The 24884-nt window shown below is 61.0% G+C and overlaps 2 protein-coding genes across 4 annotated transcripts in view; one reads left to right on the plus strand and one right to left on the minus strand.

Annotated features, from left to right (window-relative positions):
• The first annotated feature begins 536 nt into the window (after positions 1-536).
• Ldlrad2 (low density lipoprotein receptor class A domain containing 2) lies at positions 537-8773 on the plus strand. Its single transcript, XM_071618582.1, has 5 exons — positions 537-618; positions 3109-3531; positions 6424-6555; positions 8203-8352; positions 8478-8773. Exons 1-5 carry the CDS (start codon positions 537-539, stop codon positions 8771-8773), a joined length of 1083 nt encoding a protein of 360 aa, XP_071474683.1.
• Positions 8774-9114: 341 nt separating this feature from the next.
• The window catches only part of Hspg2 (heparan sulfate proteoglycan 2), a 90445-nt gene continuing 74675 nt past the window's right edge, over positions 9115-24884 (minus strand). For 2 of the 3 annotated variants that reach the window (XM_071617451.1, XM_071617450.1), the window contains exons 66-97: positions 24389-24530; positions 23734-23885; positions 23251-23392; positions 22997-23137; positions 22597-22731; positions 22248-22429; positions 21723-21918; positions 21366-21545; positions 20855-21115; positions 19525-19729; positions 18748-18845; positions 18197-18463; positions 17593-17702; positions 17285-17432; positions 17092-17208; positions 16418-16529; positions 15942-16086; positions 15746-15845; positions 15561-15670; positions 15351-15459; positions 14786-14884; positions 13980-14201; positions 13476-13720; positions 12795-12966; positions 12581-12703; positions 12427-12483; positions 11356-11431; positions 11187-11265; positions 10960-11030; positions 10750-10833; positions 10325-10428; positions 9115-10188 (exon numbers count right to left, since the gene is read on the minus strand). In XM_071617451.1, coding sequence (XP_071473552.1) covers positions 10016-10188; positions 10325-10428; positions 10750-10833; positions 10960-11030; positions 11187-11265; positions 11356-11431; positions 12427-12483; positions 12581-12703; positions 12795-12966; positions 13476-13720; positions 13980-14201; positions 14786-14884; positions 15351-15459; positions 15561-15670; positions 15746-15845; positions 15942-16086; positions 16418-16529; positions 17092-17208; positions 17285-17432; positions 17593-17702; positions 18197-18463; positions 18748-18845; positions 19525-19729; positions 20855-21115; positions 21366-21545; positions 21723-21918; positions 22248-22429; positions 22597-22731; positions 22997-23137; positions 23251-23392; positions 23734-23885; positions 24389-24530 — 4557 coding nt within the window. In that variant the 3' untranslated portion in view covers positions 9115-10015. The remainder of the gene's footprint in view (positions 10189-10324; positions 10429-10749; positions 10834-10959; positions 11031-11186; positions 11266-11355; positions 11432-12426; positions 12484-12580; positions 12704-12794; positions 12967-13475; positions 13721-13979; positions 14202-14785; positions 14885-15350; positions 15460-15560; positions 15671-15745; positions 15846-15941; positions 16087-16417; positions 16530-17091; positions 17209-17284; positions 17433-17592; positions 17703-18196; positions 18464-18747; positions 18846-19524; positions 19730-20854; positions 21116-21365; positions 21546-21722; positions 21919-22247; positions 22430-22596; positions 22732-22996; positions 23138-23250; positions 23393-23733; positions 23886-24388; positions 24531-24884) is intronic. The other variant, XM_071617452.1, reaches the window with a different exon arrangement.

The raw sequence follows: 24884 nt of genomic DNA on the forward strand, positions 1-24884 counted from the left end.
CTGCAGACACCAGCCATGGACACCAGTGGAGAAGAACACTTGGGGCAGAAGGGACCTGCTCCGTGTGGCAGGAGCGCAGCCCGTCAAGGAGCAGCTGCCTGGTCCCCTGCTGCTTCTGCACGTGCCGCTTCTCTGGACCCTCAGAGAGGCTCCTTGGGCATCTTCAGCCTCCCCCCAGCTGGGTCTGAAGGCCAAGGCCACAGCTCTCCTGGCCTGGGGCCCTCTCTAGAGGCCCGTGGCTGGGCCGGATCTGAGTTCCTGGTTCCTGTCTGGCACGGGTGAGCCAAGTCCTCCCAACCTCCTCTCCCAGGGCTCCATTCTGGCCCCAAATCTCCATGGCAACCCTTGACACAATCCCGTCCCACAGGAGATGGGTCTAGAAGGGGGAGCCCAGAGACCACAGTGTAGAAGCCACAGTCACTGGTGGACGTGCCTCCCTGTCCTTGTGTCCTGCCAGCTGCCCCATAGTGGGCTAGGCCCGTCCCTGTGGCCCCAAGGATCTTCAGGTCGCCCGCTGCTGGGCGCACCATTGCTGGATGGCCGCCTGTGGGCTGCTCCTGCCCCGGAGGCTGCTCCTGCTGGGGATGGCCGCCCTGGCTGCGTCCGCTCCGGAGTCAGGTGAGTGTGGGCCCAGCCAAAGCACCCAGGAGGCTCAGCCCCGTCACTCTGGAGACTGTGTCCCCCGAGTCCACACTCAGCCCGAGGGACTGGGCCCCCTTGAGTGGAGGGGGCTGGGAAGCCCTGTGCCCGGTCTTGCTTGGTATCCCCATGTCCACCCCAAACCCTTCCAGAGGCCAGAGCTCCAAGTCACCCAGAAGCAGGGGCCTGGGGGCAGGCAGGACAGTTGCTTGAAATGCAAACTATCGTGGCTTGGGAATCAGGTGCCCGTGCACCCTGCCTGTGACACGTCTCTGCTCCTCCTCATCCTTCAACCCTCCAGGTCTCGGGTCCTGCAGCAAAGGGCTGGGTAGGCCTGGTGGTGAGGCAAGGCCTGGGGTGAGCCGGCCCTGGTTCCTACCCAGACCTAAAAAGGACAAGAGGACAAGCATCAGGGACCACCACTGTGCCTACACGACAAGGTCCCCCACACCAGGCCCTCTGCCTGGCACAGGGAGTGGCCCAATCGACTCACTCTTTCCTTTTTCTTCCTCTATTTTTTCTTTTCCCTTCCTGATACTAGAGAAGGACCAGGGCCTCACCCAGCTAGGCGAGTACAGTTCCCCTGAGCTCTGCCCGCCCGAACTTTACAAGGTTATTCTACTTTTACTTATATAAAAAATTTATTTCTGGGGACTGAACCCAGGGGTGTTATATCTCCAGCCCTTTTTTGTTTTTTTCTTTTTTTTTTTTTTTAAGAGAGAGTGAGAGAGAGAGAATTTTAATATTTATTTATTTATTTACTTTTTTAGTTTTTGGCGGACACAACATCTTTGTTTGTATGTGGTGCTGAGGATCGAACCCGGGCCGCACGCATGCCAGGCGAGTGCGCTACCACTTGAGCCACATCCCCAGCCCTTGTTTTTTATCTTGAGACAGGGTCTCACTGAGTTGCCTGGTTGGCCTGGCACTTGTGTCCCCTGCCTCAACCTCCCAAGTCGCTGGGTTTACGGGCTTGTCCGCCACCCCAGCTCCAATTTCCTCACGTTTTAAATTTGATTTTACTTATTTATATGCGGTGCTGAGAATCGAACTCAGTGCCTCCCCCACACTAGGGAAGAGTCCTAGCACTAAGCCACGACCCCGACCCAATTTCTTCCCTTTCTGAACTCCCTCCTTCCAAGGCAGGCTCTGACAACAGCAGGTCTACACAGACACACCCTGAGCCAGGGAAAGACCTCCTCCGTGAAGCCCAACATCCTGGCCGGTCCTGGAGCACCCCCTGGAGCTCCCGCCTTGCCGGGGCTACCCACCTCCTCTTCCATCCCTGCGCTTAGAAAAATCTTCGTAGTGTGGACACTTACACATTTTCTCATCTAATCCTCGCAATTAGAGGGGGATGTTTTGGTCTCTAAGTAACATACTAGATGGAGCTTAAACGTAAAGACACTGTTTCCCTTACGAGAGGCTGAAGCTAGACGCAGAGGCGCACACCTGTAATCTTGGTAATTAGGGAGGGCTCAGGCAGGAAGATCAAAAGTTCAAGACCAACCTCAGCCACTTAGTGAAACCCTGCTCAACACAAAACATAAAAAAGACTGGGGCTGTAACTTGGTGGAAAGCAAGGCTGGGTTCAATCCCCAGTATTGGGGGGGAAAAAAAAGGTGGCTGTAGGTGATTCCAGAGCTAAGTCAGCAGCTCAACTGTGTCAGCATTTCCCTCTGATTCTCACCACCTCACCTTGTAAGATGACTGTTGCAGCTCCAGACATCACACCCTCAATCAACTGTTTCAGAAGCCTGAAGAAAAAAGGGACTCCTCACCACACAGCACTCCCTCTTTTTTATGGGGAGGAAAACCTAGGAAACTTAGGGTCTCCCAGCAGATCTTCCTTCAGTCTCATTGTTCAGAACCAGGTTACAAGCCCGTTCCTAAGCCTGGCAAAGAAGATTAGGAGTATAAAACTTAGTCCCTTTAGCACCCAAATGTGTCCACTCCATCCTTGAATAAGGTAATAGTAGTAGCTGACACTTAAGTATCTCTTGTTAACTGCCAGGTGCTGCCCGACCCCTGACCAGTCCGCATCCACAATCCTTTGGTTGAGATTCCAACATTCACAGTGCAGCACTAGGCTGGGACTGGCCCGCGGCTGTGGACCGCCCCTGTCTGCCCCACTTGGGGTGACTGTCCGTGGGGGGCGCTGGAGATGGTATTTGCTCTCGGAGAGCTGCTGCGGATGTCATTTGACTGCAGCTTAATAGAACATACATACATCGCGTTAATTTCATTTTTTCTGTGCTGTGGACAATTCTGAAACACACCCAGGGCTGTGGGATAAGGGGCTGTGGAGTTGAATTAAACTAAATCGCTCAGTCCTCACCAAAATTCTGGGATTGCTTAATCATCCTCATTTTCCCTGATGAAACTGAGGCTCGGAGAGGGTGAGACACTTGCTTGGGGTCACAGAGGGCTCAGGTTTGGAATTGACCCGGGGTTTGCCTTTCCCCGCAGCCGACCTGGTGGACCTGTGCGGGCAGGCGTGGCGCGGGGACGCGCTGCTGCTGCGCTCGCACTCCGCGTCCCGCAAGTTCTACTTCGTGGCTCCGCACACGGACTGCGGGTTTTGGATGCACGCAGCAGCCGCAGGCGACAGAATCCGCTTCCAATTCCACTTCTTCCTGGTCTACAGCCTGACCTCGGGGGCCGGGGGGCCCAACTCCTCCCTGGCGCCCGCAGACCCGTGCGCCCCCGGCTCCTACCTGCAGTTCTACGAGGGGCCGCTGGGGGCGCCCCGGCCCCTGGGGCCTCCCCTCTGCGGCCTGACCATCCCGGCCCCCGTGGCATCCTCGGGACGCTCCCTAGGGCTGCGCCTGGTCACTAGAGGCCGCCAGCCCCGCGTGGACTTTGTGGGCGAAGTCACCTCTTTCCGGCTGGGTGAGTTGGGGCTGAAGGGTAGGAGAGGGCCCAGCACACGGGCTGCAGAGAGCAGGGCAAGGTGGGGGCACAGAAGGTGGAGGGCCGTGGGTCCTGACAGAGGGTAGGAGGTGGTGACCAGGGGGCAGGGTGGGGTGTCCCAGCGAGGGACATTCCAGACCCAAAGAACCCCGCCCTACAGCTGCGGGCACAGCCATGCACACTCACACAGCTCACCAAGTGCACACCCGACCCTCCACCATGCAACACACCACTCACGTCCTACACACCTATGCACAGGAAGTGCCACCTTACACACTTAAACGAGTCACACACTGGTCCTCTCTCCTGCTCAGCCCTTCAGAGGTTTGCAGAGGGCATGGTCAGGCCGCTGGTGATTGCAAGTTATGGACACACACTCAAGCAACAGGGGCCCCTGGGAGGGGAAGTTAAAGGTCCTGATTCATTAAGCACTGCGTGGTCCCCTGGGCTCCGGCAGGCCCCACAGCAACTATGCTGGCCAGTGATATTATTATTTTTTAAATTTTTGAGATGTTCTCACTACCTTGTGGAAGCTGGCCTCAAACTTGAGATCCTCGTGCCACAGCCTCCCCAGGCCCAGGGATCACAGGCACGTGCTACTGCACCTGGCTTCTGGCCAGAACTGTTACCCTCACATCATGGGTGGGAATTGGCCCAGAAGGTTGGGTGCCTGAGACCTCCCCACCCACAAGTCAAGCTGCTGGCCTTTCATGCTAGAGGATGTTCTTCAGTTTAAACTGAGTTTGAGGTTTTAGCCCTGGTGGGTTCTCCTAGGACGGCAGCCACCTGCTGATGTCCCCATCATCTGCAGTGATGGTGAGCAGATCAGCTCCCAAAGCCTGGAAGCTTTATGGCCATTCCCAGGAAATCCCCAGTTAGAGGACTAACAGGACGGTGAGCACTTAGCAGCCAGGCAGGGGCCTGTGCGCGCCAGCACAGGGTCAGGAAGAACCAGGCTTTGACAGCGGGCCCTGGGCAGCCCTGTCACAGCGAGCTGGTGGGAACATGCCCACCCATGCCAGTCTCATTTGTCCCCTTAGTCAAATGTCTACTTTCTTCCTCCCTGGAATTGCGCATGCTCTGAATTTCGGATTTTAGACCCCCTTTGCTACCATAGTTGCAGGCTCTGGGATAAACTATATGAGAAATATATATATATATATATAATTTTTTTTTTTTTTTGTACCAGGGATTGAACCCAGGGGCGCTCAACCAATGAGACACATCCTCAGCCCTTTATATTTTTTATTTAGAGGCAGGTTCTCACTGAGTTGCTGAGGGCCTCGTTAAGTTGCTGAGGCTGTCCCTAAACTTGTGATCCTTCTGTCTCAGCTTCCAGAACTGCTGGAATTACAGGCATGTACCCCCTTGCCCAGCAACTTCATGAAGTACCCTAGATCCCTGGGGCCATGACTAATAGCGTCTAGAGGGCCCCTCTCTGGGTCCTGTAGGCTCTAGATGCCAAAGCTCCTGTCCTGTTACAACTCTCCTGCGGTGGGGAGGACATCAGCTGCCCCCTCCTCCCTCACTTCTGTGGCCTCGAGCCACGAAAGTCACAGCTCTTTACCGTTTTGGAGGGGCTCCAAAAAGTAGGATATTAAGGAATTGGTTCAGGTCTAGCTGGATCCAGGAGTTCAGGCGCTGTCTCTGCGTTCCCTTTCTCCGTCTGTGGGTGCACAGTGTGAGTCTGTGTGGTTTCCATCTCAGGCAGCTCCTCTTTGACTTGGCAACAAAGTGACCCTGTAGCTTCAAGTCCACAGTCACCCTTACGGCTCCACCCTCGGGAAATAGAGAGCGAGTGTGTTTTCTTACAGTTCTAGCAAAAGTCCTGAGGCCAAATCTGATCATGGGGCATGTGTCCATTGATGCAGCCAGAAAAGGGAATGCTCTGATTGGCCAGGCCCAGGTCCCATGTGCACAGCTGAGTGTGGTGTTGGTCAGTCCCAGGTGAGCTAGCTTCGTCCACTGCACGGGTTGCCAGGTGTGCCAACCTGGCTGCCTGACCCTGCGCAGAGAGTCATGCCATTTTCTCCCGTGTGCACGTTTGTTCGTTTGTTCATTAATGAGTATTAGCTGAGCACCTGCTATGTGCTGCGGGCTGCCCTCGGCTTTAGGGATAGAGCAGTGAACAAAACAGTAGCTTCCTGCCCCAGCAACTGACCTGGGTGGGGAGAGACCATAAGCAAATCAGCCAGTGAATCTCTCTGCAGATGGCAGCGAGTGCTGCAGGGGACCCAAATCAGGAGGGAGGGAGGAGTATGGGTGAGGGGGGTGGGCTTCCTCAGGATGGGGAAGGTCACACTTGAGTGATGTGAGGAGCATGGGTCAGGGGCTGCCAGGAGACAGAATTCCAGGAGGAGCTGAGGGCAAGTGCAAGGCAAGTGTAAAATCCAAGGGTTTGCTGGGGGTGTGAGGCTCACTGAGAAACTCAACATGTGTGCACACGTGTGCAGACCCACCCGCACCACCATGTGCCGGTGTTAATTAATGAGCACAGGATTTAGAACCAGCTTGCCTCAGACTGACATACAAGCTGTGTGACCTTGGTCAGGGGACTTAACCTCTCTGTGCTTCAGTCTTCTTATCTTAAATGGGGCCAACAGCAGTATGTACTCCATGGGTTTGCTGGGAGGACTAAGTAAGCTGGGCTGAGACGCTTAGAACCCTGCCTGGCACAGAACAGAAACTCAGTGTTAGCTGCCACCACCAGCGGGCTCATCCTCATCCATCTGACCCCTCCTGCCCTTGAGACCGTCCTCATGCTCCTGTCTGGGTGCTCCTGACAGCCCTCTGCTCACACCCCCATCTCCCTACAGGGCCACACACCCTATGGATCCAGGATCCTCATCCAGCCATCCCCTCTCTCCTCAGGACCCTGTGGAGCCTATTTCCGCTGTCAGAATGGCAGGTGCATCCCACCGAGCCTGGTGTGTGACCCCTGGGGCATGGACAACTGTGGTGACGGCAGTGACCAGGGCTCCTGGCCACCAGCCAGCTGTAGAGGTCAGTGACAGGTGAGGCCTGGGCCCTGCAGAACGGCTGCCAGGGAGGCTCTGGGGCAGGAGGTGGGGAGGCAGGAGGTAGGAGGCAGGGGAGCCCCAGGGAGGGCTGAGGAGTCGGGCAGTAGCAGAGCTGGAGGCCGGAAGCAGGTAGAGTGGGAGCAGCACCGAGAGGAGCCAGTTCAGTGCTTGTACGTGATGGCTAGTGGCAAACGTCTCGGATGGGCCCTGGCACCGGGTGACATCAAAAGGAGAGATGTTCTGCGTAATTGGAACCGGGGGGCCTCACCCGGCTGCCTGACGTCTGTCCAAGGGTCCTGGGTTCATCACCCTCGAGACACTTCAAAACCATCATCGTGGAGACACTGAGGTCTTGGAGAGAGTCCGTGTCTTGCTCAAGGTCACAAAGCAGAGACAACACTCCGGGGCTCTTCTTCAGAGCTCTCAGGATCTCCCCTCGCCTCAGGCCAGGTCTCGGCTTAACTCTTCTTTTTTTGGCACCAGGGATTGAACCCGGAGGCTCTGAACCACTGAGCCGGGTCCCCAGCTCCCCTCCCCCCCGCTTTTTAAATATTTTATTTAGAGACAAGGGCTCACTGAGATGCTTAGGGCCTCGGTAAGTTGCTGGGCTGGCTCTCAACTCCTGATCCTCCTGCCCCAGCCCAAGGACTTTCTGTCCATCTGTCCTCGTCCCTCCCCTAAAACCTGGAGCAGCTGGGGCTGCCTGGAAACACTGTTCAGATGAGGGGAGAATGAAACGCGCTCCACGCCTCCGGGTCCTTCTCTGTGAGATGGGGGATACGCCCATTCAGAGTCGGCAGGAGCTGGGGGGAGGCACTGCGGGGACAGGGCCCTGCAGAGCGCGGTGCTTAGGGCACAGAAGGTGCTTGGTTCGCCTGTGCACTGTCCCCTCCTGAGAAGGAGCTCGGGAGCCAGGCTGGGGGCGTCAGGGTCACTGCAGGGGAACTGGGCTGCACGAAATGACCTCACAAGAGACAGAGGTACCTTTTTCTTTGGGTCCTGTGACTGCTCCTCTGACCTTAAGGGTCCGCAGAAAGAGAGAGTGTGCAGGCACGTGTGCGCTGACCCCTTTTATTGAGGAGAAACCATTCAAATGCAGCAAGGGGTCGGGTTTCAGAGGGCTGAGTCTAGCAGGTTGCCTGACATCTAGGAAGGCCATACCCAAGGGCACAGTAAGAGAAGGGGACACACAAAGGGCGTTTCAACATTCTATCCCAAACAGGTCAAAGGGGTAGGATTACAAAGGAACAGATGAGTGTAGCTCGACCCCACGGGTGACCCGCCCACACCTGAAGACACGCCCTCAACTTCCTGGACTGGGACAACGTCCAGGTCACTGCAAAATGTACTGATAGAAATGTAGTGACCAGGGCTAGGGCTGCAGCTCAGTGGAAGAGCGCTCGCCTGGTATGTGACGGTCAGAGCCTCTCCAGGATGGAAGATGCGAGTCACTCAGAGTGGCTCCCACATGGGGGCGTCCAAGCCCCCTCCTCCCCTCCCACCGTGTGACCTTGGCAAGAGACTTCAGCCTGTAAAACGGAAGCACTCAGAGAGGCCAACTCAGAGGCTGCAGGAGGAGGTGCCCAGGAGGGGCGGTCCCTTGTATGCTAGCGGTCACTGCCCACTGCAGGTCCCTCTGCAGTACCCAGATGGACCAGGAGCACACATGACAACGCCTCTGAGCCCCTGGCTCTCAGCTCTGCAGACCCCCTCCAGATCACGGCCCAGACAAGCCCCTCAGGAAGCGGGAACCCTGCCCAGCAGGACGCAGCTTTGGAAGGTAGAGAGACAGACGGCTGTTGGTGACGTGCATTCCTGCTCTTCCCACACTCGTCCCTGTTCAGGTGAGGGGGACGGGGCTGTGGGCCCAGGCTGTGGCTAACTGGACTCCCTTTTTCTTGGCAGGCCCTGGGTTACACGGGATGGCGCTGGCCTCCTCTCTGCTGCTGGCCTCTGCTGGCCTCCTCGTGGGCCTCCTGTGGTGCTGCTGCTCCCTGGGCTGGCTGGCCTGGGAACCTGGGGTCCATGGCCTCCGCCTCCGACGCAGTGCACCCTGCAACATCTGCCACATGTGTCCTGACCGGGTTGCCCCTGGGGGGCTACGGCAGAGTGGGCTGGCCTTCCAGGATCGGGAGACCGTCCCTAGAGAGGCTGTGGGGGTCTGGGGACGAGAGTGGGCTCTGGGGCCAGACACGCCCTGAGCTCCAAGTCCTGGCTGGCTGGCGGGCCTTGGACAGGTCACTTGTCCCTCTGAGACTCTGTCTACCCCTCTGGAGAACAGTGCAAGTCCCGCTGCCCAGTCGTGAGGAGCTAAAGCACACACAGTAACTGGTCCCGTGGCGTGGGGAAGGGGGACAGCTGTGCCGTGGCTCCTATCTGTGGGATCACGGAAGGGTGCGACTCCATGAGCAGGGCAGGGAGGGGTTTGCTCACCGAGGTCACCCTGCTTCACTCCAGGGTCTCTGTGGCCCAGCTCGGCCCACCCTGGCCCACCCTCAGGTGCAGCCCGGTCAGGACTGGTCAAAGACACAGGAGACCCCTGGCGGGGATAGCACCGTTTATTAAGAAAAATCAAGACAAAGACCACAGCAGGGTCCCTTGTAGGACCCTGAGGCCAGGGGTCCAATGCCACAGTCCAGGGCCCGCTGACCCCGCTGGGTCCTGAGGCTCTCAGGCGGGCAGCGCGGTCACTTCCCCTCCTCTCCCTCCAGTCAGGAGTCTCGCTTCCCCCGCCCAAGGCACTGCTCCTCCTGACCAAAGGCTCCCCCACATCCCTGGGCCTTCACCTCCAGATGAGTGGGGGGTGTGGCCTGGTGTGGCAGGAGGCCTCTCAGGGTGGCCTCTGCCTGTGGCAGCTGCCAGTGAGAGTTGGAAGGGGTTTCCCTTGCAGCCCCTGAGGGCAGGGCCCTGGGCTGGGTGTTGGGGTGGGGTGCAGGCCGGAGGGCTTGGGGGGAGGCTGCCGGGGCAGGTGGCCCTGCTGTCTAGGAGGAGGCAGGTTCCACAGGGGGCACTGAAGAGCTCTGGAGAGAGGTGGGCACGGCCACTGAGGCGCCTGCTCTTAGGCCCCAGGTGGTGAGCTAAGGTTTGCTCTCTGTGGAAGAAGGGGTGCCCAAGGGCGGCCCAGATGGCACCCCAACTCTATGATGGGAAGCCCCCTGTGGGCAGAAGAGCAGGGGCAGTTCCACCCAGCCCCCGTGCCGGCCCCGAGTCCTGGTGGCCTTCCGAGGCAACCTACTCCCCTCCTGCCTGCCCGCCCACCCGCCTGCGGCCCTGTCCACGTGTGGGGGGGTGGCGTGCCCACTCCAGTCCAGCCCAGGGCGTAGCAGCAAAGCGTGGCATTGCCTCGGTTTCTTACAAAAAATTCACCATAATAATATTAATAATAATATACTCGATGTGGTTGGCGGGGGCCCTGCCCGGAGTCCGTGTGGGGCAGCAGGTGCCTAGGAGGCGCATGGGCGTGTGTTGGCCCCCGCCTGGGCGCGGTGCTGCAGGTCCAGGGGCTGCGGGGGTGGCGCGCCAGGCCCGGCCGAGTGCAGGACCAGATTCTTGATACAGCCCGTGATGCCCGAGGAGAACCTGCCCCCGGTCAGCGCGGCCACGTTCGGGGCTCCGCCTGTGGGGAGTGGAGTAAGAGGACCTGTTGGCTGCAGAAGCCCAGGAGCCCAGCAGGCCAGGGGACTCCAGGGGACTCCAGCATTGCAGGGGGCAGCTCCCTCCCCTGCCAGCAGAAGGCCCAGCACGGGACTTACCGATGTAGACGCTGCCTTTGGTGTTGACTGCCACATTAGGGCCTGGGGACCGCCCGCTGACCAGCTCCTCGCCATCGACCTGGACGGAGCCTCGCCGGCCCTCTCTGCGGTGGAACTGGGTTAGGCCCTCGCCCCGAATTCCCAACCACAGTAACCCTCCCCCCCACCGCAGGCTCCAGACAAGCCCCCGCCTGCTCCCAGCGCCTCCCTCTAGAGAGCAGGCCGCGAACCCCACCCGAGCCTGCTCCAGGGTCTTCCCTCTCGCGGCCTCCGCCTCCAGGGCCTTCCCTGAGCCTGCCAGGAGCTGCCCCTGCTCCACACTCGGCCTCCCAAGCTCAGCGCTACCTCTCTGGGCATCATGGGCATCCTGTCCCCTTGAAGCACCGTGGGCCCTTATCTCCGGTGCCCACTGGGCACATCCTTACCGCAGTGCTGTCACACGATGCCACTCGCCGTCATTAATGGGGTCCTCAGAGACCAGGCGGGCCTCCCCGCTGCCTAGCTGGTAGCTGTGGGGACACAGGCCGTGAAGGCGTGAGCTGGGGCAGGACTGGAGGTGCGGCTGGCAAGGGTGGGCACAGTGTTGCGGGGGGCTCTGGGAGTGGCAGCTGCCTGTGGGAGGGGCCAGGACTCACCTGAAGACCAGGTGCCCATTCTGCAGTCCGAGGCTGATGAAGTCCTTGCTGTGGCCGGCCTCTCCCACCTCCTGCCAAGGAAGCACAGGGTCTCTAGGGTCCCCAGCCTAGAAAGCCGAGGTCCTCTAAGGCGGGGGCCTTTACCTTCCTCTCTCCCCTCTGCCCCGGCCTCCAGGAGGCCAGCCTCTGCCCAGGAGTCCCGAGACTCAGGGCCAGTGCCCACTCACCACGCCCTGCCAGAGCAGGAGGCCGCTGGCCGTGCTGGTCCGAACCTCCAGCTCCACAGTCTCGGGTGCTTCAGGCAGGCTGTGGTGGAGGAGAGGGGGAGAGGACAGAAACCTGAGACTCCTGTCCTCCCCCTGGGTCTGCAGGCTGTCCCAACCAACACCTTCTTACCTCCTGGAGAAGACGCGGCTGGGCAGGGAGAGGAAGCCGTTGTCGTGGAAGTAGGCTCCGTACTGCCCGGGGGCATCTGCGAGGTGAGGTGGGAGTGGGGACACACCTGCTCCCATCAGGTCCCCGGGGGTTCCCTGACCCCCCCCACCCCACTGCCGGGGGCTCGGACCCTGCGGTCCCTGATACCCAGACACCTGGGCAGGCAGAGGGGCCATCAACACCTTTAGGGGTCTGTGAACTGGGAGGGGAAACTCTGCCTCTCTGTGCGTCTTCCTGGTACTTCTTCAACCAGGGATGGAGGTGACCAACCAGAGCAGTAGTAGTGGGGCCTGTGACTGTCACTAATATTTGCTTATCACCTTAGAGTAGCCATTTTGTTTAGCTGCAAATGTTTTAAAATATTGTTTCTGTTCCTGCTGTTTTGAAAACAACAGTAGCTCTTCAGACCACCACAAGACCCTGCTGTTGAATGTGCTAATAAAGAAGCACGTTGTTGCAAATCTAAAAAGTGGTTTGATAACTTCATTTCAGTCTAGCCAGTTTCCTTTGAAATCCTGTGTTTCTTACATCCTGCAGCTGACAGGGTCCATGGCGGGTGGGCCCGATCCCTGTTGACCAGGGTCTGTCTGACTTGAGCCCTCAAAGCCCCACAGCTTCTGAAACCCTTAGTCCTCAGCAAACAGGGACAGCTGGCTGCCCCAGTCCCTGGCCCCGGGCTGTTCCGAGCCCAGGTGATCCTTGGCTTACAGGTGGGAAGCCTGCAACCTGGGCCCGCTGGCTCCAGGGCCACACCACCCCAACACCACCCACTCAGACCCACCGGCAAGCCAGCGGGCAGCACAGGCCTGGCAGGTGCAAGGGCAGGACACTCTGCTACTCTCTACCAAGCACCCAGGAAAACTGCTCAACTTGTGATCCTCCTGCCTCGGCCTCCAGAGCCACTGGGATTACAGGCGCACAGCACTGCGCCTGGCAAGTCCCTCCAAGGCTTGTTTTGTTTAGAGGTGGAATTGAGGGTGTGGGTAACCGATGGGACAATGGCTGCTCTGGCTGGCCATAGCAAGTACATACCGTTACCCCCACTGCCTTCAAGATGCCACTCGGACTCTGCCACGTCATGTCCAGAGCCTGTGGGGAAGGGCAGGTTCTAACTGGTGGGTACAGACACCTGGGGTGTCCAGCCCCTGGGCCCCAGAGGGAGGTGGACAGAAGCCAGGCCTGGTACCTTGTTGGCAGCGTGGGCCAGAGAAGCCAGGGAGACAGAGGCAGCGGGTGCCCTGGCAGGTGCCCCCATGCAGACAGGGCTCCTGGAGCTGGCAGGGGTTCTCCTCGTGCTCACAGAGGTCTCCTGCAGGCCAGGGCAGAGGTGGGTAGGTGGGCAGGAGCTAGAGGTGCCGCTGACCACCTGTGTCCCCAACGCCCCGGGGCAGCTCTTGCACCTTTGAAGCCGTCTTGACACAGGCACTGGAACTCGTACTCGCCAGCGGGCATGCACGTGGCGCCGTGCTGGCAGGGCTGGCGCTCACAGGGGGAGCTGTCGTAGCACTGCCCGATGCCCCGGCTGCCCAGGAAGCTGTAGGTGAGGTCCAGCCGCTTGCCATTCACAGACACCTGCGGGCACAGAGACACGGAGGGACTAAAGGGATGCAGATGGATGAGGCAGCAGAGAGAAGGGCACAGCGGAGGGCAGCTGGGAACCAGGCGCCAAGAACACCTGTCCACCCTGCCGATGCCCAGCACGGTCCTTCCAAGTGAGGGTTAGCATTCCTATATATATCATTTTTTGGGGGGGTACCAGGGATTGAACTCAGAGGCACTCCACCACTGAGCCCCACCCCAGCCTTAATTTATATTTTAGAGACAGGGTCTCACTGAGTTGCTTAGCGCCTCCTCATTGCTAAGGTTGGCTTTGAACCTACGATCCTCGTGCCTCAGCCTCCAGAGCCGCTGGGGTCACAGGCTGTGCCACCGTGCTGTCTATTATCCCCATTTTATGGAGGGGAAAACCAAGGTGCAGGGGGGGGAGCGGGGGGGGGAGAGTGGCCCCAGACCAGGGCTAGCTGCAGGTTGGCCCAGTCTGTCCCCTCCCCTCCTGCTCGTCCTCACAGGCGGTTCCTCACCTCGCCCACGCAGCCGCGGAAGTGGGCGCTCACGTTGGCAGCCGGGGAGAGCGGCACTGAGGGCTCCACGCCGCCCAGGTAGAGGAGGGTGTGCAGGTTGAGGCCCTGGCTCTTGCCGGGGGAGGAGCGCAGCACGGGGCGCCCGCCGTCCACCCGCAGGCTGCCGTCCTTGTTGAGACGCTCTGCGGACGCGCGGTGCCAGCGGCCCAGGGCCAGCGGCTCCGTGCTTCGCAGGACAGCCAGACCTGGGGAGAGCGCCAGGTGGAGCTGGGCACCAGGGTTCTGGTCCCCCCACATACAGGGGAGCTTCTGACCTCCTCAGGGGCTGCCCATGGAGGAACCAGGGGCTGCTGAAGGCCACACACGGGAAACGTGCAGGGATAGGGGCAGCGGCGCGTTGGTTCCTGAATTTGCTCCTTAGCGCCTCCTTGGGGCACGAGAGCCAAAAGAGGACACAGGGCTTGGCGCCCAGAGCCTCACCTGCATTTGGTACCAGGTACTTACCTGACCCCAACTCATAGCGAAACTCCAGGTGGCCGCTGACCATGGCCAGGGACACAAAGTCCTCCACAGGCCCGGCCTTCCCCCCACTGAACAGCAAGATGCCTTCTGGTGCCAGCGGCTTGAACTCGACATCCAGGCGCAGCTCGTGGTGTGTGTTGGTGAGGGCGGGCAGCGCCAGGTAGGAGCCAGCGCCCGACATGGACGGTGTGGTCACTGTCACACCTGTAGTGGTCACAGGTCAGCCAGGGGCAGTGGGGACAGTGGAGTCCCAGGTCTCATCCAGGACAGCTACTCAGTCTTACCCTGGGACCCCAGTACCCCTAAGTCCTCAACCCAGAGAGGCTCAGGAACATGTGGCTGCAGTGCCCAGCAGCCCTGGCCCTGGGGCAGCAGATCAGACTGTAGGGACCACCAATAAGTTAGCCATTCTGGGTGGGGGCACAGGTAAGGGGTTCAGGCTGCAAGTATGAGACAGCATGGCCAAGGGATCTGAGATTTTTTTCTTTTGGGTACCGGGGATTGAACCCTGGGGTGCTTAACCACTGAGCCACATCCCCAGTCCTTTTTTATATTATTTTTTAGAGACAAGGTCTCACTAAACTGCTGAGGCTGGCTTTACATTGCGATCCTCCTGCCTCGGCCTCCTGAGCTGCTGGGATCATAGGCGTGCGCCACCCTGCGCAGCCGATCTGAGGTCTTCCGGGGAATAACTATCCCCTGCAGGGCTCAGTCTGGCCTCTGAGTGCCTGGCCAGCTTCCACAGCCATCACTGAGACCCTGTGGGTGTCACACCTGATTCCACTCACCTTCCTCACACCTCACCCCCGAGCGACCCAGGTGGCAGCGGCAGGTGTAGCCTCGGCCATCGGGCCGGTTCACACAGGTGGCGTCGGGCCCACAGGCCTCTGGGGAGCACAGGGGCCGTGAGGACACTGAGGTCTGAGCCCTGTCCTTTGCACCCTGGGGCTTGGCTTCCTAGGGCCAGGCCAGCTGAGAGGGCCGCCCAGGGCGTGAGGGAGGAGGGATGGGGCCAGAAGAGGCTGCACGGCGGGGACAGCCGGGCGTGAAGAAGTGACTGTGCTTGGGGCTCTCTGAGACTGTACTTGGCCACCGCCCCCGCAAAAAAAGACCACGTTTGGGTAACCGTGTAGGGTGACCGGCTCCTGGGTAATAAGATGGGGAGGTGGCAGGGACCCAGGAGCAGTGACCGGCCGGGGAGAGAACCTGGGGGGCTGCGAAGGGAAGAGTTCAGTTCCTGGGCAGGAATGGTGAGAGGTGGGAGCTCCCCAGAGGCTGGGGAGGGGGTGGGTACAAAGGGGCAGCAGGAGGGGAGGCCAGCACCCAGGGTGATGGGCAGGGCGGGGCACACACCGGGGTGGCAGTGCAGGGCCTGGGAATGCTCGCAGCGGCTCCCTGTGAAGCCAGACAGACAGACGCACACGTAGCTGCTGCTCTCCGAGTCCTGGCACTGGCCCCCGTTCTGAAAATCAGCCCCCAGAGGTCAGGCCAAGGACGCCCCCGTCCTTCTCCCCTCCCTGCAGGACTCAGGGCAGCGGGGGGGGGGTGTGGGCATGGCAGGACCTGGCAGGGCCGGTCCCGGCACGTGGGGCAGTGGGAGATGCCGTGCGCAGTGAGGTTGAGGTCCTGGAAGATGGTCTCCTCACCCTGGATGCGCAGCTCCCGGACACAGCCTGGGGGCAGAGGGCAGCATGAGCCAGGGGGCCACAGCCACCGTGCCCCGCAGGCTCCTGGGGGTCCTGCCTTACCTACGAAGCCGCTGCTCAGCCCTGCGTGGGGGATGGCACCGTAGTCGGGGTACCCGCCCAGGTACAGCTCCTCGTTCAGGTCCAGACCCTGGAACTTGCCCTGGGAAGGTGGGGGCGTCAGGGGCGGCCGACGGCCTGGGCAGGGGCGGGCAGGGGGCCAGGAGTGGGGGGCCTGAGTGGGGGGCTGTCGTCTCACCTGGGAGGTCCCATTAACTGGGGCCAAGTTGCCCACAATCAGTGAGCCCTGGGTGAGGCTGCGCAGCAGGGTCACCGTGTGGAACTGGCCCAGGGCCAGCGGGGTGGGGTGGCGGATGGTGGCCATGCCAGAGCCTGCATCAAACCTGCTCGGTGGGCAGCGCCAGGGTGGGAGAGAGGAGGCACAGGGCTTGTAAGGAGGGCTGCTCCCGTTCGTGCCTTGTCCTCCTGGCACTGCCCCAGCCAGCCTGTCCCTGACCTTCCCCAGGTCTTCCTCCCTCTGCCCTTTCCCCAGAGCTGTACCCAGCAGCCCAGAGCTCTGGCTGTTTCCCGGCTCCAGGACCCACAGCCCGGCCTGGCTTCACTGCTCTGGGTCTTTCCGAGACGACCTTGCCTTTCTGCTCATGGCTGATGGGAATGGGTTTGCAGGACCAAGGTCCTGTATCTAGTCCCCGGGGAAGAGGGGGAGGGTCTCACCGGAACTCGGGTCTTCCGCCCACGAGGCCGAAGGAGATGAAGTCGGGCTGCCTGCTGGCCAGGCTGGTGGGGCTCCCCGGGGTCCGCTTCTGCCCGTTGTACAGCAACATCCCTGGGCAGGGACAGCGTGTCACCACAGGCTCCCGTCACACCCGCCTTCCAATGACCCAAGCTCCAGCGCCTTTCTAAGGGACTCCGGCCCCTCCTCTTGGCACACCTCATGTGGCCAGAGACCTCTCACGGGATGGGGGCCCTACACTGAAGGCCCTGCTGCGAGCCGCTAGACAGACAGAAAGTGGCGTCATGCACCCGGGAGCTTCCACCTGCAGGAGGCGAGGGACCAGAGACTCACCCGAGTAGAGAAGGAGGCCTGGCCAGGGAGAGTCAGAGACCCGGGAGAGACGAGAGAGAGAGGAGGAATGGGTGAGAGACGGCAGAGGGAGAAGGAGCAGATGGGACAGGAGGGCTGGGCACTGAGGTGCCAATGGCAGAGAGGCTCTGGGAGGCGGGGATAGCGCAGAGGAGGAGCGGTGAGGAGAAGAGGCAGGAGAGGGTCCCCAGAGCAGGGGCCTGTGGCCTGGGGGCTCTGCAGGTGTCCCCTCCCAGAGGGCAGGACTGGGGGCTGCCACAGGTCCCCTCCCAGGCCAGCCCCAGACCCACTCTCTGCTGCTCACCATCAGCTGAGTCTGGCCGGAAGGTGACCTTGACCTCAAACTTCCGGTAGGCATCCTTGATGGTGGGCAGCGGCAGGAAGGAGTGGGGGGTCTGGGTGAAGTAGGGCACCACCCGCTCTGTGGGCACAGAGTACGTTAGGATGCCCTCTAGGGAGTGGGTGGGGCACTGCCCACTCTGGGGGCTTTGTCTCACCTGGGACCTGCAGATGGGCAAAGGCTTTGACCTTGCCCTGGCGGTTGGTGGCGGTGCAGACGTAGGTGCCTGCGTCCTGGGGCCGCACGGAGGGCAGCACGAGCATGTGGTTCTCCAGGCGGCTGTCGGGGGGCAGGTGGCCGTCCACCTGCAAACGTGGCCCTGAGCACCTGGCCTTGGCCATGTCTGCCGTGGGTGCCTCCCGTCCTGCCCCAGGCCCACTTCACTCGCCAGGTATGTGCCAGGCCCTGGGGGTGCTGAGATGGCCAGTGAGGCAGGCCCCGCCCAGGTCCCTGCCCAGCATTTACCTTGCTCCAGGTGATGTCAGGAGTCGGGTAGCCGGAGGCCATGCAGGGGAAGACAGCCAAAGAGCCGGCGGGCACACGCACCTCTGGTGGTGTGGAGATCTGGGGCAAGGCTGGGGGGAAAGACACGGCCATTGGCATGATGACAGCCACTGTGTGTGTGCCCAGCCTGGGCCCTGCCCCATCTAATCCTCACACCATCCCTTGAGGGAGGAGCCATGTCTGTTTTACAGATGAGGGGACTGTTTAGGACTGTTTGTTTAGTCGGGGCTCACTGAGTTGTTAGCACCTCGCCATTGCTGAGGCTGGCTTTGAACCCAGATCCTCCCTTCACGGCCTCCCGAGAAGCTGGGATTGCAGGCGTGTCCCACCAGGCCCGGCTCCTCCTTTTCCCTCTTGATGCCCGTGGCATAGCTCTCTCCAGGGGCCACTCCCTTTCACCCCCTCCTGCCACCATTCGTGATGAAATCTGCCCCTTAAATATGGCCACAGGAAAATTCGCAGGACAGCGGGGAGGAGGAGCAAGGCAGGCGGGGGGGGGGGGGTGGAGGGCAGCGTCAGGAGCTGGCTCCGCTCGAGCCCCACCAAGGACCCTGCTGGCCCTCACCTTGCACAAGCAGCAGCACATGGGACTGGGTGGTGCCGGCCGCGTTGGTGGCGGTGCAGCGGTACTGTCCTGCGTCGGCCAGCTCCACGTGGGCGATCCTGATGACATTTCCGCTCTGCACGATGCCAGGCCGCAGGTGTCCTCCAACTTTGCTCCACGTCACCTGAGGCTTGGGGTCACCCAGTGCCAGGCACTCAAACTCAACGGCATGGCCGACCACCACGGTCTGCACAGTGGTGCGGATGTTGATGAGCACCGAGGGCAGCGCTGGGGAGCAGGAGGTAGAGGTCAGCTGGCCGGGGAGGCCACACACCGCCTGGAACAGGAGAGCTGGACCCTGGCCATTCCTCCCTCTCAGCATGTGCTTTCCCCCATTCCATGATGCTGCTCTTTGTGTGTGTGTGTGTGCTACTATCCTGTGGCCACTAGGCCCACCCCGCCCTCCTTCCTCCCTTGCAATCTGAACAAGGGCCCCTACGCCATGCTGGCCTCCAGCAAGCAGGTCCCATGATTTACTTCATCCTTTCACATGAAGGTCGGGACTTCCCTACCTTGGACAACCAGCTGGGCACTGGCCTGGGCCTGTCCCCAAGGCCCATGGGCCTGGCAAACATATGTCCCTTGGCAGCTCTGGTCTAGGTTGTGGATTCTGTAAGGAAAAAGGATTGAGGGAGTCACACCCATTGAGGATGCTCCGAGATCACAGAGAGTTCAGGGCTCACCCTGATAGGAAGCCAGGGCCGGCTGCCAGCCCCCCTGTGAGCACTAGAGGTGAGCAGGTGGGGCACCACCCCACTGCAGACAAAGGCCTTCTTCCCTCGATCATGGGTCCATGTCTGGCCCCACAGCTATTCTCCTTCGTCCACTAATACCAGTGCAGCTGGGCCCGGTGGCACACGCCTGTAATCCCAGTGGCTTGGGAGCTGAAGCAGGAGGATCACTGAGTTCAAGGCCAGCCTCAGCAAAAAAAGAAGGCACTAAGCAACTCAGTGAGACCCTGTCTCTAAATAAAATACAATATAGGGCTGGGGATGAGGCTCAGGGGTCGAGTGCCCCTGAGATCAATCCTCGGTACCCACCCTCCTAAAAAAAAAAAACAAACCACCAGTGCAGACATGGGCCACCGCTACTGGGGGTCTCCCAAACGTCAAGCGAGGGCTAGGTGCTGGAGAGGACGTGTTTCCGTCTTCTACAACTCACTCTTGGGCTGAGAACACTGAGGCTCAGAAAGGTAAAGTGACTTGCGCAAGGACATTGCTTTGGGTTGAGGGCCCAGCTGAGTCGTGGGCTGGGGGGTCTGAGCCCTACCCTGACCCACCAGCACTCACCGGAGCACCCCATCCTGCACGCTGTGGCCAGGAGGCAGCTGGCCCCCTTCCTTGAACCAACGAAGCTGGGTGCCCGCGTCGCTGGGCACGGCACAGTGGAACTCAACACTGGCCCCAATGCTCTTGGTCTCCAGCTGAGGGGTGACCTGCACGGTGGGCGTGGATCCTGCCAGGACATGGGTGGCAAGCTGAGAGCCTGAGGGACCTGAAGAGATAGGTGCAAGGTTCTGTGGGTCTCGCTCTGTGTGGGAGGCAGGTGCCTGGCCCTAGGGTGCGGAGGGCAGCCCCAGGCAAGGGCGAAAGGAGTCTGACATCTTTTTTTTTTTGTACAAGGGATTGAACCCAGAGGCACTTAACCACTGAGCCACACCCCAGACCTTTTAACTTTTTATTATTTATTTTTTTGTGGTGTTGGGGATCAAACCCAAGGCCTTGGGCAGCGAGGCAAGCACTTTACCAACTGAGCTATATCCCCAGCCCTCATTTTTTATTTTGATAGAGGGTCTCACTGAGTTGCTTAGGGCCTTGCTAAATTGCTGAGGCAGGCCTTGAACTCCCAAACCTCCTGCCTCAGGATCCCAAGCCATAGCGCCCGGCTAGGAGTCAGACATCTTATGGAAGGATGACAAAGACTGTTCCGGCTGTAGCTCAAAATAAGAGATCAGGGACGTGCCATGGTGAAGACTCTGGTGTGTGCGATGGGCAGGTGTGGAAGCATCGCCTCCATTTCCTAAGGGCCCCACGAGCTGTGGGCAGCTGGTGCCTCTCTAACTGCCTACGTGGAGGCATTTCCTGTCCACCTTACCATCTGTCTCTTACCAACTGACCAAAGAGAGGGCCTGTCTGAGACCACAGTCCAGGCCCTTGGCTAGTGGGCTTCATGCCCTGCTGTTTCTAGAAGTCCGGGCCCAGAAGCCCTCGCCTGGCTTTGCAGGACTGGGCCTAACACTGTTGTCCCTCTCAAGCATGTTCCCAGTCTGCCTGGGCCCTGTGGTGGACAAACCCAGGGCAGCTGGGATGAGTGGGTCCAGGTCCTGCCCTGAGCGCCTGGCGTCTGGCAGGTGATTGGCTGGGGTATTTGCGGCTGGGGTATTTGCGCACACGGTAGCTTCCCCTGCCAGGGCAAGTCAGTGCCAGGGGAGGGAGGTGGTGATGGAGGCGGGCGGGGCTGAGAACACAGGGCACTTTCTGGAGCAGGCAAGCCCGGGTGCGCCACGGAGAACCGGGGAGAGCAGGGTGCTGTGGTCGGGGAAAGGAGGGAGGCCTTGGTACCCCATGGGCCCAGAGGCAAGCTGGCTCCTTTCCGTCCACCCGGAGCCCTGCTGCTTACCTTGGACAAGCACCTGGGCAAAGGCCTCTGCTGAGCCCACCCTGTTAGCGACCTGGCAGCGGTAGCGGCCAGAGTCCTCAGGGCCTGTGGCCTCAAACTGCAGCAGCTCGTTCCTGGCGGCTGCACTCTGGGGGAGGGTGCCGTCCGCGCGGCTCCACTGGAAGCTGAGCGGGGGCGTGCCGTGGGCCAGGCACTGGAGCCGCACGGTCTCCCCTGCCCGCACGGACGCGTGCTCCGGGACGACGGTGGCATACGGTGGGCCTGGAGTCAGGGGACACAGAGGTGGGGGGAGGACAGGTCAGGATGGCAGCAGGGAATTGGGCCTGGGTGACAAAAGGCCAGGGAAGCCCAGAGGACAGGATGGAGAGTACCGGGGCCAGGTGGGGACATGGATGGCAGCAAGGGCAGTCTCTGAGGTCCTCTGGATGGGAGGGGGTCCCGGGGCTCTGTGGGGGACTTTGTCCCCACACCATGCACAGGGGAGCCCAAGGGGAGGGGATGAGCGTCTTACTCTCCACGTGCAGCATGATGGTGGCCTCGGCATGCCCTGCAGGGCTGGTGGCATTACAGATGTACTGGCCCGAGTCCTGCTGGGCCACCCTGGGGATGACCAGCGTGTCACCTTCCAGCCGGTGCTGCCAGGGCAGGGGGGAGCGCAGCTTGGACCAGTGGATGGTGGGCGTGGGGCTGCCTGTGGGGTAGAGCAGAAGATGGCCTTGGTTGGACTGGTGGAGGGTGACCTGCCCTCCACGGGGCCACTAAATGGGTGCTTCCTGGCCACAACGTCATCTTCAGATCCCACGTGTCTACAACCCAGGCCCTAGGGCACCTCTGCTGTGCCAGCCCCGTGGGCCACCCCTGGCCGCACCTGTGGCTGAGCAGCGCAGTGTGGCCGTGTGCCCAGCTTCCAAGGTCAGCTCAGCTGCTTCAACTTGGACCTGGGGGGCCCCTGGGGCCGCAGTGCCCGAGTCCACGATCACCTCCACACGCTTCTGTGCTGTGCCCAGGGCGTTCTGGGCGAGGCACACGTAGGTGCCCGCGTCGGAGGGTTTTACCGATGCAATCTAGAGGAAAGCAAGGAGGTGGCACGGGGGCTTTGAGCTGCCCCCCCCCCCCCCCGCTTTTAGCTCCTCCGCCTGGCTACTGAGGGCCACGAGTCCATCCGTCCACCCGCGCGGCCATCATCCACCCCTTCATCAGCCCTCCACCCTCCATCCCTCTTTTCCTCTTTCCCCGCCCCTCTCCTCCCCCATCGCCTGTCTACCCACCACCCACCCATGGCCTCCCTGCTGGCCTCTCCACCTGCTCCACCCTCCTGCCTCTCCTCCAGGCAGCTGCTCTGGACCAGGTCCTGGACGGGGCTCAGGCCAAGACGGATCATCCCTGACCTCACCTTCAGCACCGTGTGGCTGTCCACCAGCCCATAGGTCCGAGGCTCCAACTTGGCAGGAGTGCCCACCCGGGTCCAGCGGGCAGAGGAGCGGGGCTCCCCGGTGCTGATGCACTCCAGGATGACGTCCTTCCCCACCTTCACCCGCACGGGTCCCTCGGGGAGCACGGACACCGTGGGCGGCCCTGCCCAGAGGAAAGACCGTCGCTGACCCACAGCAGGACTGGGCCAATGTGCACGTCCCAGTCCCCGCTGGGAAACGCTGGGTGAGCACCCGTCTCCCCTCCACTCTGGTGCTCAGAGAGGGAGGAGGGCCAACAGGGAGCCAGAGCGCGGGGCCGCGCCCCCTCACCGTGCACGCTGAGGTTCACCACACTCTGGGCCACGCCGTAGGCGTTGGAGGCCACGCAGCGGTAGGCCCCGTGGTTGCTGGGCCGGCTGCCCACGATGGTGATGGTAGAGCCGTCGGCGCTGATGTGGACATTGTCTGTGGGTTGTGTTGACGGAGGAGGCCAGTGAGGTTCGACATGGTCCTCCTCCTGCCTTGGCATTGCCAGCTGCTGTCCCTCTGCCCCATGTCCCCAACCTCTCAGGCCTGGGTATGTGACACAGAGTCCCAGATGGCAGAAGATAAAAGTCCTTGGAGACTCACCACAGGCCACACGTGGACATGGTGTGGGCGTGGTCTTCTGCCCCTGCCCTCTCACCCGGGCCCTCAAGCCTGCCCGCAGCCCCGCTGCCCCTTCACTCACCCTCCAGCTGCTGGTTCCGGGTCTTCCACTCCAGGCTGATGGGGGCCGCCCCCTCATGGATGAGGCACTTAAAGCTGGCGTCCTGGCCCTGCTGCACGGTGCTGCTGGGTGGGTCGATGGAGATGACGGGGCTCCGGAGACCTGAGCCCGGGGGGCAAAGGGCCGGGCTCAGTGGGCAGGGCTGACGCGACAGGGAGGCCCCACCTCAGCTCCAGGGTCTTCCCCCCCTTGCCTGCAGCATCCCCCACACTCACGGTAGGAAGACCCCGCACTGGGGACGACTGTGACCATGAAGGAGGCTTCCTGCTCAGGACCTGCGCTGCCGGCCACTCGGCACACGTACTCACCCGAGTCAGCCGGGGAGACGTGGTGGATCCGCAGCTGGGAGCCATGGGTCTGTCAGCGGGAGGAGGGGGACCCATCAGGCCAGGTGGCTTGAGACAGGGGTCATTGCCAGCACAGGTCTTCCTGAGGACCTCAGGAGCTCGGGTGCCAGCTGAGCTCAGGGCTGAGCAAAGCTTCATTCCCAGAACCCCAGGGGCCAAGGGGCTCACTCCACAGAGGGGACAACTGAGGCTCAAGGGACGAGCAGCTGCAGGGCTGGGAGAAAAGTCCAGGTCCCTCAGGAATTCGTCCCCCTGGTCCCCTAGCAGGGGGTTTGCATGAGGTCTAGGAGCAGAAGGAAAGTACAGGGTGGATCTTCCTGCACTAGGGTCCCCCTCAGCCGGGCCCCATACCTGGTGCCGGGCGGGCAGGCTGCCCCCTCGCTTGTGCCACGTGACCTGGGCATGGGCCTGTCCGGGCACCACGCAGTTCAGATCCAGGGTCTGCCCCTCGGCCACGTGTGAGGAAGAGGCCTCGATGTACATGGGCTGGGCCAGTCCCGGGGCTGTGGGGACAGGGGCCGGTGAGAGGCAGGCTCCTGGGGTAAAGCCGGGACCTTTGGTGGTGACACAAGGCCACTGGTCTCCTGGAGGTGCTGAGGCTTGCGAGTGAGTGACAGAGCTGAGCCACGTTGACCTAAGAAGGTCCCCCTTCCCTGGGGACTTATGAGCCGGGCCAGGGCTCACTCCCGCTGGTTAAGGGGAGGGGCTGGAGGACGGCCAGGGCCCAGGGACACAGAAGCAGCTGTGGAACTTCACCAGTCACATCTGGGAACACCTGGCTAGGCTTGGTCTTCAGCCATAGAAAACCCCATGATCCAGGTGACAGTAAGAGCCCTGAGGGGACTGGGGTGTAGCTCCCTGGTAGAGCGCTCACCTCATGGGCGAAGCCCTGGTTTGATCCCCAGTAACAATGACCAAAAAAGAGTCCTGAGGTGAGATCAGGAGCAAAACCAGGAGGGGCCCCGAGCCCGGGCCTCGCCATCACCCACTGCTCCTTGTCACTCACCAGGAATAGGGCCTGGGCTGGAAGCCTCAATCGTGACCAGGACAGAAGCCTCCAGGGTCCCCGAGCTGCCTGTCACTTGGCATGAGTACTCCCCAGAGTCGGCAGGAGACACGTGGTTCAGCCTCAGTAGGTGGCCGTGGACCTGGCCGACGTGGGGTGAAAGTGCACGGAAGAGCTGGGAATGGTGGCCCAGGCCTCCCACTGCCACACCCTCTTGTCCCTGCGTCCCCTGGCTGCCATGCAGGCTGCCTCCGACTGAAGGTGACTCCCTTTGACTTTAGTGTGGCATTTAGGTTTCTGAGGACACTCTTTCTGGCAGGAGGAAGTAAGAATCAAGAGTAGGTAGTGTCCTTTTGTAATGTGCACCAAGGTGCAGGGTGGAGGTGGTGGCCGGGTCACTCCCAGCCTCTTCTCAACCCCCCGACTCCAGCCATCTGTTACCCCAGCCCTGAAACCCCCGTGGCTGGGGCCACCTTTCCTTCAGGGTCGGGTTTGG

This window comes from Marmota flaviventris, chromosome 10 (assembly GCF_047511675.1).
Source record: "Marmota flaviventris isolate mMarFla1 chromosome 10, mMarFla1.hap1, whole genome shotgun sequence".
NCBI lineage: Eukaryota > Metazoa > Chordata > Mammalia > Rodentia > Sciuridae > Marmota > Marmota flaviventris.

Bases quoted from the DNA above. Each gene is read 5' to 3' on its own strand.
- Ldlrad2 (XM_071618582.1), top strand. From the start codon at position 537: ATGGCCGCCTGTGGGCTGCTCCTGCCCCGGAGGCTGCTCCTGCTGGGG. The intron at 3,532-6,423 runs GTGAGTTGGGGC...CTCTCTCCTCAG, and splicing joins AGTCACCTCTTTCCGGCTGG to GACCCTGTGGAGCCTATTTC. The intron at 6,556-8,202 runs GTCAGTGACAGG...TGCCCACTGCAG, and splicing joins GCCACCAGCCAGCTGTAGAG to GTCCCTCTGCAGTACCCAGA.